Source organism: Muntiacus reevesi, chromosome X (assembly GCF_963930625.1).
Source record: "Muntiacus reevesi chromosome X, mMunRee1.1, whole genome shotgun sequence".
NCBI classification, from domain to species: Eukaryota; Metazoa; Chordata; class Mammalia; order Artiodactyla; family Cervidae; genus Muntiacus; species Muntiacus reevesi.
The window spans coordinates 28,897,879-28,913,002 of NC_089271.1; the positions used below are offsets into that span (position 1 = coordinate 28,897,879).

The 15,124-nt window shown below is 45.8% G+C and overlaps 1 protein-coding gene and 1 pseudogene across 1 annotated transcript; one reads left to right on the forward strand and one right to left on the reverse strand.

Annotated features, from left to right (window-relative positions):
* Positions 1 to 240: 240 nt before the first annotated feature.
* Positions 241 to 710, reverse strand: LOC136154393 (ubiquitin-conjugating enzyme E2 D3 pseudogene; annotated as a pseudogene).
* A 13,038-nt stretch (positions 711 to 13,748) lies between these two features.
* Positions 13,749 to 14,909, forward strand: LOC136154243 (melanoma-associated antigen B2-like). Its single transcript, XM_065916512.1, has 2 exons — positions 13,749 to 13,992; positions 14,023 to 14,909. Exons 1-2 carry the CDS (start codon positions 13,749 to 13,751, stop codon positions 14,907 to 14,909), a joined length of 1,131 nt encoding a protein of 376 aa, XP_065772584.1.
* Positions 14,910 to 15,124: the final 215 nt, after the last annotated feature.

The following is a 15,124-nucleotide window of genomic DNA, read 5'->3' on the forward strand; positions in this document are numbered from 1 at the left end:
TTTATTTTTTAATTCTCGATATAAATGGTATTCTACAGTGTTTGTCTTCCTCTATCTGGCATATTTCAGTTAGCATAATACCTTCCAATCAATCCAGGTCCTTGAAAATGGCAAAAGTTCATTCTTTGATTATGACTGAGTAATATTCCACTGTGTGTGTCTCTGGACCTTTCTGAATTAGTGGGGTTTTGTTTTTCATTTTTAGCAGTAATTTAAAGTTTATTCAAGCTTTAATGCAGGTTATTCTCTTCTGACTTTAAGGTAGCGTTGCATGGCATACCTCTGAGTACATTCCTGAAGAATTCTTTCGTACTTATTTCTGTTTTATAGATCTCTGCGACCTCTGGCACTGGGGAGGGGGTCATCTGGGTTCAGATCACATAGCAGGGGACAAATGGATACCAGAACTTTAGAAATCATGAAAGCAAGAGACCACCGTGATCTTAGAATATTGAACCAAGTGCTGCCATTAGAGTTCATGTCTGGATGATAAATTCTGTTGCAAATGCAACCTTAGGTAGTGTGAACGGGTAGTCTTTAGGGAAATGAATTGTCACACAGAATACACTGCCTTGGTATGGGCTGCCGTTCTTTTTCATAATTGTGGTCTGCCAGTGAAATGTATCCTCCCCAACTGGACCTGCAGGATATTGTGCTGGAGCGTCACTGGCCGCATCGCTAAGTTCCTTACTAATCCATTTCAGCGCCATAGTCTGTGCTTTTTGTCTGACTCCTCACGGTCTCAGTGTGTGCTCAAAGGTCCGGCCAAAACTCCTGATTATCTGGTGGCTGGCAAGGGCTCTCTCTTCATCTCACACTGGCTCTGCAGACACAGGTGCCTCTTAGTGAACAGGGAGGTTGGACTGGGGCGGGGTCACCTACGGAGAATAGATGGGGGGAGGGGAGATGAGCAGTGGAGACCCTCAGACTCAGACAAGCGTCGAGTACCATCCAAATGGATGAAGGAGACCATCCAAATGAGTGGGCCATTTTTCTTTAAATATACACGCAGGAGTGGGATGGCTGGGTCATTTGCTAGTTCTCTTTTTAGATTTGGAGGAACCTCCTTACTGTTATCCATGGTGGCTGCACCTGTTGACGTTCCCACCAACAGTGTACAGATCTTCTCCACATGCTCACCAACATTTGTTACTTCTGTTCCTTTTGGATGAGAGCCCTTCTGATAGGTATAAGGTAAATACCTCATTGTGGTTTTAATTTTCATTCATATGATGATAATGTTGAATATCTTTTCATGTGCCTCTCGGCCATTTGTATGTCTTCTTTGGAAAAATGTCTACTTAATTCGTCTGCCCATCTTTTTCTTGATTTTTTTTAAACTGTTGTATAAACTGTTTATATATTTTGGATATTAACCCCTTATTGGTTATATCATTGGCTAATATATTCTCCCATATAGCAGGATGGCTTTTCATTTTGTCGATGGTTTCCTTTGCTGTGCAAACGTTTTAACTTTAATTACAACCAATTTACTTCTTTTTGCTTTTATTTCCCTAGCTTTATGAGGCAGATCCAAAAAAATATTGTTATGAGCAGAACACTCTTTGACATAAATAATATTATCTTCTAGGAGTATTATGGTTTCCACTCTTATATCTAGGTCTTTAATCCCTTTTCAGGTGAGTTTTCTATGTAGTGTTAGAGAATGTACTGATCTCATTCTTTGACAGCTACATATCAAAGAATGAGATTAGAGCATAAATACAACTTGGTAATGTCAGAAAATTAAATATGCTTTTACATTTGAGCCAGTAATTCAGTGTTTTCAGAAATTTACCTGAAGAGACGTCCACAACCATATGAAAATACGTAAATGCCCATGCACACGTTAATTGAGGGAACATGATATATCCACTGAGTGGAGTACTACACAGCTATAAAAAGGAATGAGTACAATTTTGTAAAGTAATAAGGGATGCTTCCATGATAGATATAGATATATAAAAGAATGTGGGAGTTTGGGGCTAATGTCAGTGATACTAAGTCCAGTGCCTTTGCATCCTGGTACGAAGAGGCTTTGAGAGCTGAAGAAGAGAGGGCCAGAGCCAGAGCTGCAGCCAGGGCTCCTACGGTGCCAGGGCCAGTGCACTTTCCGGAGCATGACCAAAGCTCCTCCCACCCCTAGTGAAGTCTGAGCAGGTACTTCACATTGCATTTCAAGAAAGCAGGCAGTCTTCCAACTAGCGGAGGGCCAAGGTTGGGCTCATGGAAATTCAGCATATAACATACTTGTGTTCCTATACAATATGCACAAATTGGAGGTTTTTCTTTTTTTCTGTTTTTAAATGCTGTTCCTTTTAATCAAAGATGTGTTTAGCTTCAGAGTCTAAGTATACTAATGGCATGGCTCCCACATGTACTACAGATTATCAAGTTGAAAAGTAAGAATTTTCGTATTACATAGCACAGACTGAAATCCTTGGATCATTTCTTGTCATTCAGAGCAAGACAAGATGATATTGGACTATGGATTTTTTGTCAAAATGGAAATATTTCCACAATGAAGTCTGTGTGATTATAAGATACAGAAAACAAACAAACAAACAAAAAAACCTTGAGAGGTATTCACTTTTTGGTTTGTTTTATTCGATTTAGTCTTTCTTTGTAAAATTGAAGTTTATTTACCTGGATTGGCTTCGCTTATTTAAGAATGTAGCAGAAGTGAAATCCCAGTAAAATTGACTTCTTACACACTTGCACTATAATTGTTCAAATATCAATTTAGCATCTGCTCTTTGGAAGGCTTCTGAGTGGTTTTGGGGATGCTAAGAGAAATAAACTCAACCCCTTCTTATAGAATTTTAGAGTCTAAGAGCAGTATTCATGTAAAGTAGCTGGTGAACTAAGATCTAGGGGCCCAATAAAAATGAGGTGTATGGAGGTGAGGGGATTGAGGGCTTCCTCATGAGGAGTCTAGTGTAAATACACTGAAGCAAGGCACTTGGAGACTTTAGGATAATAAAAGTCTGGCAGTGGAAGGTAGTTTTCAGTTAGGCTACATGGTGAGCCCACCAGGGAGACTGTGGAAACACTGAATAGGGACAGACCCTCAGATGGCGGGTCTCAAAGTTGAGAGACTTAAGCCTGGAATGGAAAACTACCCTGAACAATTGCTTTGGAATGATGGGGCTTCCCAGATGGCTCAGTGGTAAAGAACCTGCCTGCCAATGCAGGAGACATGGGTTCAATCCCTGGGTCAGGAAGATCCCCTGGAGGAGGAAATGGCTGCCCAATCCAGTAGTTTTGCCTGGAGAATCCCATGGACAGAGCAATCTGTTCAGTCCATGGGGTAGAAAATGGTCAGACACGACTGAGTGACTAAACAGCAACATGAGTAAACCAGAGAGAAATCCCCCGTGGGGTGGGGCTGGAATGTGCCGTGTGCTCCTGTCCCAGTGCACGTGAACACGGTGCTCAACCTAGATCTTTCATGCTCATCATCTCCAAGGAGATTCTGTGAAATAAAAGTAATAGTCGAATGAAACTGGAAACTCAGAACCAGTCGGCTGACACTCTTTGCTGTGAGTGGTGGAGACAGAGCTCATGTTATTGAAAGGGTATTCCATTCAGCGTTTTTGGCTGTGTTGATAATTCCACAAAGTGTATGAGATGAGTATATTTTAGGTGATGGTGAAATTGATGAATATAGGGGCTTATTTTATTTGTTTACGTGTTTATTTGGCTATGCTTGATCTTGTCTTTGAAATCCAGGATCCTCGAACTTCCTTGCAGCCTGAGAGTACTTTAGTTCCAGCATAAGGAATATTTTAGTTGTGGAGTGTGGGGTGGGTTCTAGTTCCCAGATCAGGGATGGAACCCAGTTCCACTGCATTTGGACCACAGATTCTTAGCCACGTAGCTACTGGGCCACTAGGCAAGTCTCTGCTGCTGCTGCTAAGTCACTTCAGTCATGTCCGCCTCTGTGCGACCCCATAGACGGCAGCCCATCAGGCTCCACCGTCCCTGGGATTCCCCAGGAAAGAACACTGGAATGGGTTGCCATTTCCTTCTCCAAGGCAAAACAACTCTAGGAGTTGTTTAAATGAAAGAGCAGCTTGGAAGGAAGGAAGCGTTAATCTCAGAACCAAACGCTACATTATGTGAATTTCATTTGGCTAAAATAACTACCCCCACACTCAAAATATGATTTAGTAGTGGAAATGAAAGATTCTTTCTAAACAGCATTTTGGACTGATTTGGTGTTCTATGTCCAAGAATGCCACAGATTCTCTGACATCACCTGTATTTAAAAATTCATCAGGGTAGTTGGTATCCTCTGGGAACACCACAAGTAACAGATCCTATATGCCACAACTAAAACATTCCTCATGCTGGAACTAAAGAACTTTCAGGCTGCAAGGAAGTTCGAGGATCCTGGATTTCTGACATCACCTGTATTTAAATATTCATCAGGGTAGGTGGTATCCTCTGGGAACAAAATAATCATAATCATAGTAAAAACAGATAACGTGTAAAGTCTCAGTGTGGTCCAGGCACTGAGCCAGGTGCTTTAGCTACATGCCACTAGCCCTACGAAAGCCACTTCACCTGAGGCTCCCAGAGTTTGGGGATGGACCCAAGTCCACACAACTGATAAGAGACAGAGCTGGGGCTAGAGCAATGGTCTGACTTGTCCAGAGCACATACCCTTCCATTTGTCCCGGCCTGAGGTGCTCATGGGGCAGTTAATTCACTGTCTTCTAGCACTCCAAAATGTATCTTGAGTGATAGAAAGAAGGACTCTGTGACCAAAACACTGGGTTGGGATACATAGCCAAGGCAATACAAACACCAAAATAATTAAGAGGCATGAATAAAGGGGAGAAGGAGATAATGCTCAGCAACCACATGATCATCTGCACGTGCAAATTCAGACACCCTCAAGTGATCGAGGGCTTACAAGATTATCTGGCACTATCCTTCTATGTAGAAAGCAAACATTTTATTTTTAAATTAAAAATAGTTGTTTTTTGGCTGCGCTGCATTTAGTTGTGACATTCGGAATCTTTGATGCCACATGCAGGCTCTTTAGCTGCAGCATATGACGTTTTTTGTGTTGTGGCATGTGAACTTTTAGTTCTGGCATGTGTAATGCAGTTATCTGACCAGGGATTGAACCCAGGCCCTGTGCATTGGGAGTGCGGAGTCTTAACCACTGGACCAACAGGGAGGTGCCAAGAGTAAATACTTCAGAACTACCGTAAACCTCGTGGCTCAGAAAGTAAAGAATCCACCTGCAATGTGGGAGTCCTGGGTTTGATTCCTGAGTTTGTTCAATCCCCTGGAGGAGCATATGGCCAGATACTGCAGTATTCTTGCCTAGAGAATCCTCATGGACAGAAGAGCCTGGCGGGCTACAGTCCATGGGGTCACAAAGAGTCAGACACAACTGAGCGACTAAGCAGACCCCCTAAATTTGGCTGAAGAGAAGGAATATATCAGCTCTTTTTCTCTGACAGCATAATATCTGTCCTGAGTTCCTTGATTTCTGCTCCGTTTTCCTAATCTAACATCACTTTTGGGACCGAGTCCCCTTTTCTCCAAGATTTTCTAGAGGGTATCTGCTCAATGTGTTTAGGAATATGCATTTCCCAGGAAACCTTTAATCAAGGGACAGAGGCTGATATGGGAACCTCCATAAAGGAGGGCTGAGGAGACAATCACCCCTGAATACAGGGGTCACCCAAAGACTAAGAAGAGGAATCTTAGATCAGTAGAAGGAGCAGTCCCTACATGTGGTATATGTAGTGAGGATGCTGAGCAGAAAGAATCTGGAAGGACTCAAATTGCATCTGCACTGTCTTTTCTCAGAGGCCCTGATGGACTAGGATTACAAGAGGATCACCCTGGCTTCCAACGTGGAATTCTCAGGAGACTAGGACTTTGATGTAAGGCAAGAAGCTTCATAAAGTAGAGAGTGGAGTTACAGGATTTATCATGTGTCAATATGAGTTCCTGAAATTGGACTCATGGTAGCACACACCATAAAAGGAGGCCCTGGAAAATATCTGATGCTGGGTTCCCTGAGAAGCTCTGGGGACAGATGTCAGGTTGATTTCAGTCTGGCAAGTCTCAGTGAGGTGAGATCTCTGTCTAATAGGATCAGCCTCTGTTTCACCGAGGAATGGACCTGAGCCCAAGCGGGACCTCAGATGACAATGCGGACTGTTAGAGGGGACCCCTGGAGAGGGAGCCAAGCAGAATTCTGTAAATTCTTAGCCCTGAGAGACGAGAAGAGCTACTTCTGAGTGGTCCCCTCATTCCACCTGTGTGATCTCGGGGAGGGCAGGGCCTCCTCTAGCAGGATTAGTCCCCAGATCTGCAGAGGGGGACGTCTTGACCACAACCAGACTTAAAGTGAGGACCATCAGTGCTAGTGAGAGGGCCTCCCCCAATGAGGGATGCTCACAGAGTGGCGCCCCTCCTGACAAGCAGAGATGCTCAGAGCAGCGCCCTGACTCCTCCCACTAGGGACTCAGGGAGACGAGGGCTTTGTTTGGGGGCTGAAGGACTTGGATTCATAGCTGGAGACGTGCTGGGCTTTAACACTGTGCAAGGAGGACCCAGGGACGGATGAATATTGAGCTACCGGGTTTCCCGTAGCACCCTGCCCCTGCCGTCATCCCCGGGAGACCCCACGTAGGACCGTACGCACTCCCGCCCACTTCCGCTTCAAAGGCGAGGAGCTTGACTGGGAGTCGTGACGTCTCTTCGGTGGCGTTTCAGTGTCCAGGACTTGTCCGGGACCAAGGTGAGGACCGGAATGTAACTGAAGGGACTTTGCGAACCCACTATTAAGAAAAGTGACCCAGCCGCATCCCACCCCTGTGATGTGGCTCTTTCGAGTCCCTCAGAGCTATCGGCTGAATGCGGTCTAGCGTGTCTCAGGTGAAGGCGTTGGTCTGGGGGGGGTAGGCCCGGATTCTATCCTCGAAGGAGCTCTCGGTCCTAGATAACGGCCATGAGGGCAAATTATCAGACTTCGAAACCGCATGGGGGCCACACTGAGCGGCCCCCCTGCACTCAGCTCTAGGAGGCCCCACGAGGAGCTGGCCGACGGTGGTGCCCCCTACCATTTGCTGGAGGTGCTCTCAGGGAGATGAGAACCTTGCTCTAAAGAATAAACCTAGTTCTAAAAAGGGACCCAGTCCCCAACACGATTCATGGTTGTGACGCTGAGTGAGGATGGGGGCTCCTCCCATAAGAAACGGATTCGCAATCGGGCAGTTTGACATGACGCTTACCAGATCACCTCAGGGAAGTGAGAGACCATGTCAGAACGGGGAGCGTCAGGTTGCGAAGGGAGAGTTTCAGGTTCCCTGGTGGGATGGTGAGAACCTCGGGGGCTGTGGGGATGTTCCACACCACATCATTCAGACCACATCCTCCCTGTCATCATCCCTTTGAGACCTCAAGAATACATGGCGGTTCCCACTGCAGCCTAAAGGGGAAGCGAGTCCCCTCTGAGCACTCTGCCCTGGGCTGAGGGGCATGGTCAGCACACTGAGAAATCTTAGATCCTGTCATAAATCAAATGTAGGCCTTGGTTTCTTCTATGTCCTGGCTATTGTAAAGAGTGCTGCAACGAACTTTGGAGTAGAAGTGTTTTTTATGTTACTGTTTCCTCAGGGCTTATGCCCAGTAGTGGGATTGTTTGCTTATGTGGTAATTAAAAAAATTTTTTTTTCATTTATTTTTATTAGTTGGAGGCTAATTACTTTACAATAATGTAGTGGGTTTTGCCATATATTGACATGAATCAGCCATGGATTTACATGTGTTCCCCATCCTGAACCCCCCTCCTGCCTCCCTCCCCATCCCATCCCTCTGGATCATCCCAGTGCAGCAGCCCGGAGCACTTGTCTCATGCATCCAACCTGGACTGGCTATTATCACACTTGATAATATACATGTTTTGACGCTGTTCTCTCAGATCATCCCACACTCGCCTTCTCCCATAGAGTCCAAAAGTCTGTTCTATATATCTGTGCCTCTTTTTCTGTCTTGCATATAGGGTTATCTTTACCATCTTTCTAAATTCTATATATATGCATTAGTATACTGTATTGGTGTTTTTCTTTCTGGCTTAATTCACTCTGTATAATGGGCTCCAGTTTCATCGACCTCATTAAAACGGATTCAAATTATTCCTTTTTAATAACTGAATAATATTCCATTGTGTATATGTACCACAACTTCCTTATCCATTCATCTGCTGATGGGCATCTAGGTTGCTTCCGTGTGCTGGCTATTATAAACAGTGCTGTGATGAACATTGAGGTACACGTGTCTCTTTCAGTTCTGCTTTCCTCGGTGTGTATGCCCAGGAGTGGGATTGCTGGGTCATATGGCAGTTCTATTTCCAATTTTTTAAGGAATCTCCACACTGTACTAGTGGCTGTAGTAGTTTCCATTCCCACCAACAGTGTAAGAGTGTTCCCTTTCCTCCACACCCTCTCCAGCATTTATTGCTTGTAGATTTTGGATAGCAGTCATTCTGACTGGCGTGTAATGTTATCTCATTGTGGTTTTGATTTGCATTTCTCTGATAATGAGTGATGTTAAACATCTTTTCATGTGTTTGTTATCCATCTGTTTCTTCTTTGGAGAAACGTCTGTTTAGATCTTTGGCCCATTTTTTGATTGGGTCATTTATTTTTCTGGAATTGAGCTGCAAGAGTTGCTTGCATATTTTTGAGATTAAACCTTTGTCTGTTTTTTTCAGTTGCTATTATTTTCTCTTATTCTGAAGGTTGTCTTTTCACCTTGTTTATAGTTTCCTTTGTTGTGCAAAAGCTTTTAAGTTTAATTAGGTCCCATTTGTTTATTTTTGCTTTTATTTCCAAGATTCTGGGAGGTGGGTCAGAGAGGATCTTGCAGTGATTTATGTCAGAGTGTGTTTTGCCTATGTTCTCCTCTAGGAGTTTTTTAGTTTCTGGTCTTACATTTAGCTCTTTAATCCATTTTGAGTTTATTATTGTGTATGGTGCTGGAAAGTGTTCTAGTTTCATTCTTTTACAAGTGGTTGACCAGTTTTCCCGGCACCACTTGTTAAAGAGTTTGTCTTTTTTCCATTGTATATTCTTGCTTCCTTTGTCAAAGATAAGGTGTCCATATGTACGTGGATTAATCTCTGGGCTTTCTATTTTATTCCATTGATCTATATTTCTGTCTTTGTGCCAGTACCATACTGTCTTGATGACTGTGGCTTTGTAGTAGAGCCTGAAGTCAGGCAGGTTGATCCTCCAGTTCCATTCTTCTTTCTCAAGATTTCTTTGGCAATTTGAGGTTTTTTTGTATTTCCATACAAATTTTAAATTATTTGTTCTAGTTCTGTGAAGAATACTGTTGGTAGCTTGATAGGGATTATCTTGAATCTATAGAATGCTTTTGGTTCAGTTCAGTTCAGTTCGTTGCTCAGTCGTGTCCACCTCTTTTTGACCCCATGAATCACAGCATGCCAGGCCTCTCTGTCCATCACCAACTCCTCGAGTCTACTCAGACTCATGACCAACGATTCAGTGATGCCATCCAGCCATCTCATCCTCTGTGGTCCCCTTCTGCTCCTGCCCCCAAGTCCCTCCCAGCATCAGGGTCTTTTCCAATGAGTCAACTCTTCGCATGAGGTGGCCAAAGAATTGGAGTTTCAGCTTCAGCATCAGTCTGTTCAATGAATACCCAGGACTGATCTCCTTTAGGATGGACTGGTTGGATCTCCTTGCAGTCCAAGGGATTCTCAAGATTCTTCTCCAACACCACAGTTCAAAAGCATCAATTTTTTGGTGCTCAGCTTAACAGAAGGAGCACATAACAAAAGGACCAACAGGGAGGTGTCAAGAGTAAATATTTTAGAACTACCCTAAATTTGGTGGCTCAGATGGCAAAGAAAGCGCCTGCAATGCGGGAGACCTTGGTTCAGTCTCTGGGTTGGGCACAACCCCTGGTGGAGTGCATGTAACACACTTCAGTATTCTTGCCTGGAGAATCTGCATGGACAGAGGAGCCTGGCAGGCTACAGTCAATGGGGTCACAAAGAGTGGGACATGACTGAGCGATTAAGCACATACCATAAATCTGGCTGAAGAGCAGGAATATATCACCTATATCTCTCTGACATCATAACATCTGTCCTGAGTTCCTTGATTTCTGCTTCATTTTCCTAATCTTACATCACTTTTGGGACTGAGACCCGTTTTCTCCCAGATTTGCTAGAGGATAACTGCTCACCGTTTGTAGGAATATGCATTTCCCAGGAAGCTTTTAATCAAGGGACAGAGGCTGATATGGGAACCTCCATGAAGGAGGGCTGAGGAGACAATCATCCCTGAATAATAGGGGTCACCCAAAGACTAAGAAGAGGAATGTTAGATCAGTAGAAGTAGCAGTCCCTGACTATGGTACATGTAGTAAGGATGCTGAGCAGGAGGAATCCAGAAGGACTCAATTTGCATCCACACTGTCTATTCTCAGAGGCCGTGATGGACTAGGATCACACAAGGATCACCCTGACTTCCCACTTGGAATTCCTAGGAGACTAGGACCTTGATGTAAGACAAGAAGCTTCATAAAACAGAGAGTGGAGTTACAGGATTTGTCACGTGTCAATGTGAGGACCAGAAAGTGGACTCATGGTAGCACACACTATAAAAGGAGGCCCTGGAAAATCACTGATGCTGTGCTTCCCGGGAAGCTCTGGGCACAGATGTCAGGTTGATTTCAGTCTAGAAGGTCTTAGTGAGGTGAGACCTCTAATACAATCAGCCACATTTTTGCAGAGGGACGGACCTGAGCCCAAGGTGGATCTCACATGCCGTGCTGAGTGTTAGAGGGGACCCCTGCAGAGGGAGCCAAACAATTCTATAAATTCTTAGCCCTGAGAGACCCAGAAGAGCTACTTCTGAATTGTCCCCTCATTCAGCCTGTGTGATCTTAGTGAGGGCTGAGTCTCTTCTAGCCAGATCAGAACCCAGATCTGCAGGTGGTGGTGTCTTGATCATAACCGGACTTAAGGAGAGAACCATCAGTGCTAGTGAAAGGATCTCTCCACCAATGAGGGAGGCTCACAGAATGGCGATGCACCTGACAAGCAGAGATGCTCAGAGCAGAGCTGGACTCCTTCTACTAGGGACTTGGGAAGGCGAGGACTTTGTTTGGGAGCTGGAAGACTCGGGTTCATAGAAGGAGGCGTCCTGGTCTCTGATACACCGCACAAGGAGGACCCAAGGACAGATGAATATTGAACTAGTGGGTTCCCGTAGCATGCCGCCCCTGACGTCATCCGTGGGAGACCCCACATAAGATCTTACGCAGTTCCCCTCCACTTCCGCTTTGAAAGCGAGTGGATTGACCAGTAGCCGTGGCGTCTGTTCAGTGTCAGGACTCGTCGGGAGCCAAGGTGAGGACCTGAATGTAGTTTAAAGGACTTTCCCAACTCTCCCAGTAATAAAAGTGACCCATCCACATCCCACCCCTGTAATATGGCTCTTATGAGTCCCTCAGAGCTATCGGCTGAATGCGGTCTAGCGTGTCTCAGGCGAAGGCGTTGGTCTGTGGGGGTAGGACTGGATTCTACCCGCGCAGGAACTGTAGGTCCTACATAATGACCCCGAGGGCCGATGAGCAGACTTTGACACCACAAGTGCACCACACTGAGCGGCGGCTCTGTACTGGGCTCTGGGAGGCCCCGGGTAGAGCTGGCCAACTGTGGTGCCCCCTGGTGTCCTCTGGAGGTGGTATCGGGGAGGTGAGAGCCTTGCTCTAATGGAATAAACCCAGTTCAACAAAGGGACCTAGTCCCCAACAATATTAACGACTGTGACGCCATTAATGGCTGTGAGGGGGCTCCTCCCTTTAAAATGGAGTCGCATAAAGTGCCAGCCCTATTTTCAGGACTAGGAGCATGAGAAGTTTTGACATGACACTTCCCGGGACATCTCAGGGAAGTGAGAGACCAGATCAATGGGTCAGCCTCAGGTTAGCAAGGGAGGGGTTCAGGTTTCCTGGTGGATGGTGAGAACCTTGAGGGCTGTGGATGTTCCACAGCATGTCATTCAGACCACATCTCTCTTGTCATCATCCCTGGGAGACCTCAAGGATACAGGTCAGTTCCCACTGTGGGCTAATGGGGAATGGGAAGTAAGGATCTTGGTCTGAATGGAGTGGTCAGCAGAGGGAGAAATCTTAGACCCTGTCATGAGTTAAATGTAGACCTTGATTACTTTTATGTCCTGGCTATGGTAAATAGTGCTGCAGTGAACATGAATACAAGTGTCTTTTTCCGTTACTGTTTCCTCAGGGTATATGTCCAGTAGTGGGATTGTTGGTTCATGTGGTAGTTTTATTCCTAGTTTTTTCATGCAGAATGAATTAAGTTATAAAGAGGAAAGCCAATATCATATATTAATGCATATATATGAAATCAAGAAAGATGGTACTGATGAACCTATTTGCAGGGCAGCAGTGGAGATGCAGAGAACACACTCGTGGACACAGTGGGGGAAGGGCAGAGGGAAGGGCAGACTAAAAGAGTAATATTGAAAACATACACATTACCATATGTAAAATAGATAGAGGAAATTAGTCATATGACACAGAGAGCACAAACCCAGTGCTCTGTGATAACTTAAGAGGGGTGTGACGTGGGAGAGTGTTTCAAGATGGAGGAGACATAAGATATAGCTATGGCTGATTCATATTGATGTGTGGCAGAAACTGGTAGAATATTATAAATTAATATTGTAGTATTGTAAAAAATAAATTTATTTTCTAAAAGACATATAGAAAAAAACAGAAGCAAAAAATATTTTAGACCTTGAATTGAGATCTTGTGAGAGTCCACAGGGACATCAACCTGCCTGCAACAGATTTTGTTCTCAGGAGACCGTGTTTGGTAAGATAAGGTCATCTTCACTTCCTACTTTTGGAACACAGGGTGGTTGGCTGTTACTCTCAAGCAGTCATCACTTCAGGAGAAAGTTGAGCTTCTCTACCAGGAGCTCAATTGAGGAACGTGAGTGAGGACTCAGTGCATCCATCCTGACCCTCGGATTTCAGCCCAGGAAATGTCAGGGATGGGCTGTGAGGCTGAGCACCTTCTTTCCTGTTTTGTACAAAGTCTAGGGGAGGGGAAATGTCAGTCTGAAGGTGCAGCCACCAGTCAGCAAATGGAGAATGGTGCTGAATATTTTAAGGAGCCAAGGTAAGGACCATGGATGATGATCCCAGTGAACTCAGGATAGAAAAGACCCTACTGAGCTCTCAGCACGGGGTATCTATCTCCTGACAGGGAGGTGGACTGAGGCATCCCTTCACTTGCTTCTGGATCATGTGGAGGTCTAAAGTGTCTACATCAGAGTAGCAGAGGGAAGGGTGCCCAGGCTCCGCCAGGACTTGACGTGATAATACTGAAGTAAAACGTAGAAAACCCCACTGCTAGCACCTGTTGTCACCTGAGTAAACCCAAAGCAGGGCTGAGTGGATGCAGAGGAAAACTAAGGCCTCTGTTCTTCCTCTGTGGGATTCTGTGGGGACAGGCTAAGCAGGAAAACAGGAGCCTTGTGGGTTCCTCGGGCAGTATCCTCAAGGACACCTGCAGAGGCGGCCTTTGATTAAGTCTAGGTAGAATCTCCCTGTTTTAAGGTGCTCATATCACCTCATTTTTCATCCTCCAGGTGCCCCAATCCCCTATTGGCCCAGACTCCTGCCTGCAATTCCTGTCCACAGCCGTCATGCCCCGTGGGAAGAAGAGTAAGAACCGTGCTCGTGAGAAACGTCGCCAGACCCGAGCTGAGACCCAGGGTCTTCATGATCAGGCCACCACATCTGGGGGAGAGGAGACCGCCTCCCCCTCCCCTCCTGATGCAGAGAGTGCTCCCTCAAGCTCGTCTGCTGCTGGCACCCCCAAGGGGCCTCAGGGAGCCCAAGGCACCACCAGTGCTGCTGCAGGTGCTATACGCAAAAGATCTGGTGTCGGTGGCAAAGCACGCTCAAGATCTGGTGCAGGTGGCAAAGCACGCTCAAGATCTGGTGTAGGTGCCAAGGGCCAAGTTCAGGAAGGTGAAAATTCCTCCCAGGCCTCAGCTGCTGAGAGTGCTCGCACAGATCTTCTGACCAGAAAGGCAGAGATGTTGGTGCAGTACATGCTGTATAAATATAAAGTGAGAGAGCTCATTAAGAGGTTTGAAATGCTGAAGGTAATCAATAAAAGGTACAGGGAGCAATTCCCTGAGATCCTCAGCAGGGCCTCTGAGCGCATGGAGCTGGTGTTTGGCCTGGTGCTGAAGGAAGTCAGGCCCAACAGTCACTCCTATACCCTGGTGAGCAACCTAGATCTCGGCGACAGTGAGTCTATGAGAGGTGACTGGGGGCTGCCGAAGAATGGTCTTCTGATGCCTCTGCTAGGTGTCATCTACCTGAATGGCAACCATGCCCCTGAAGAGAAGATCTGGAAGTTCCTGAATATGCTGGGCATCTATGATGGAAGAAATCACTTCATCTTTGGAGAGCCCAGGAAGCTCATCACAGAAGATCTGGTGCGAGAAGAGTTCCTGGAGTACCGCCAGGTGCCCGGCAGCGATCCCCCTCGCTATGAGTTCCTGTGGGGTCCTAAAGTGCTCGCAGAATCCAGCAAGACCAAAGTCCTGGAGTTTTTGGCCAAGGTCAGCAGTTCTGCCCAAACTGCCCTCCCGCCGAATTATGAGAAGGCTTGGAGAGAGGAAGTAGAGAGCACCAGCGCCAGAGCTGCAGTCAGTGCTGGCTCTTCTGCCTCACCCAGTGCTGGCCCTTCTGCCTCAACCGGGCCTGGCACTACTGCCTCGGCCACTGCTGGCCCTTCTTCTTCAGCTACTGCGCACCCCAGGGCCGCATCCAGCCGCTCATCTCACCCCTAGTGTGGTCTGAAGCCTGTTGTTCACTCTGTGGCCGGAGAAGCCTGTCAACCTGTGTTCCTGATATGCATTAATAATTTGTTGACTTTATGTCCCCCAATTTCCAGTTCTTAAAATTTTTCAACAGAAAGTTTGTTTAGATTCATGACATAAGTATATGAATAACATGGGTCACACACAGTTTGCTGTTTGTCTAATTTAGGAGTAAGAAGTTTGTT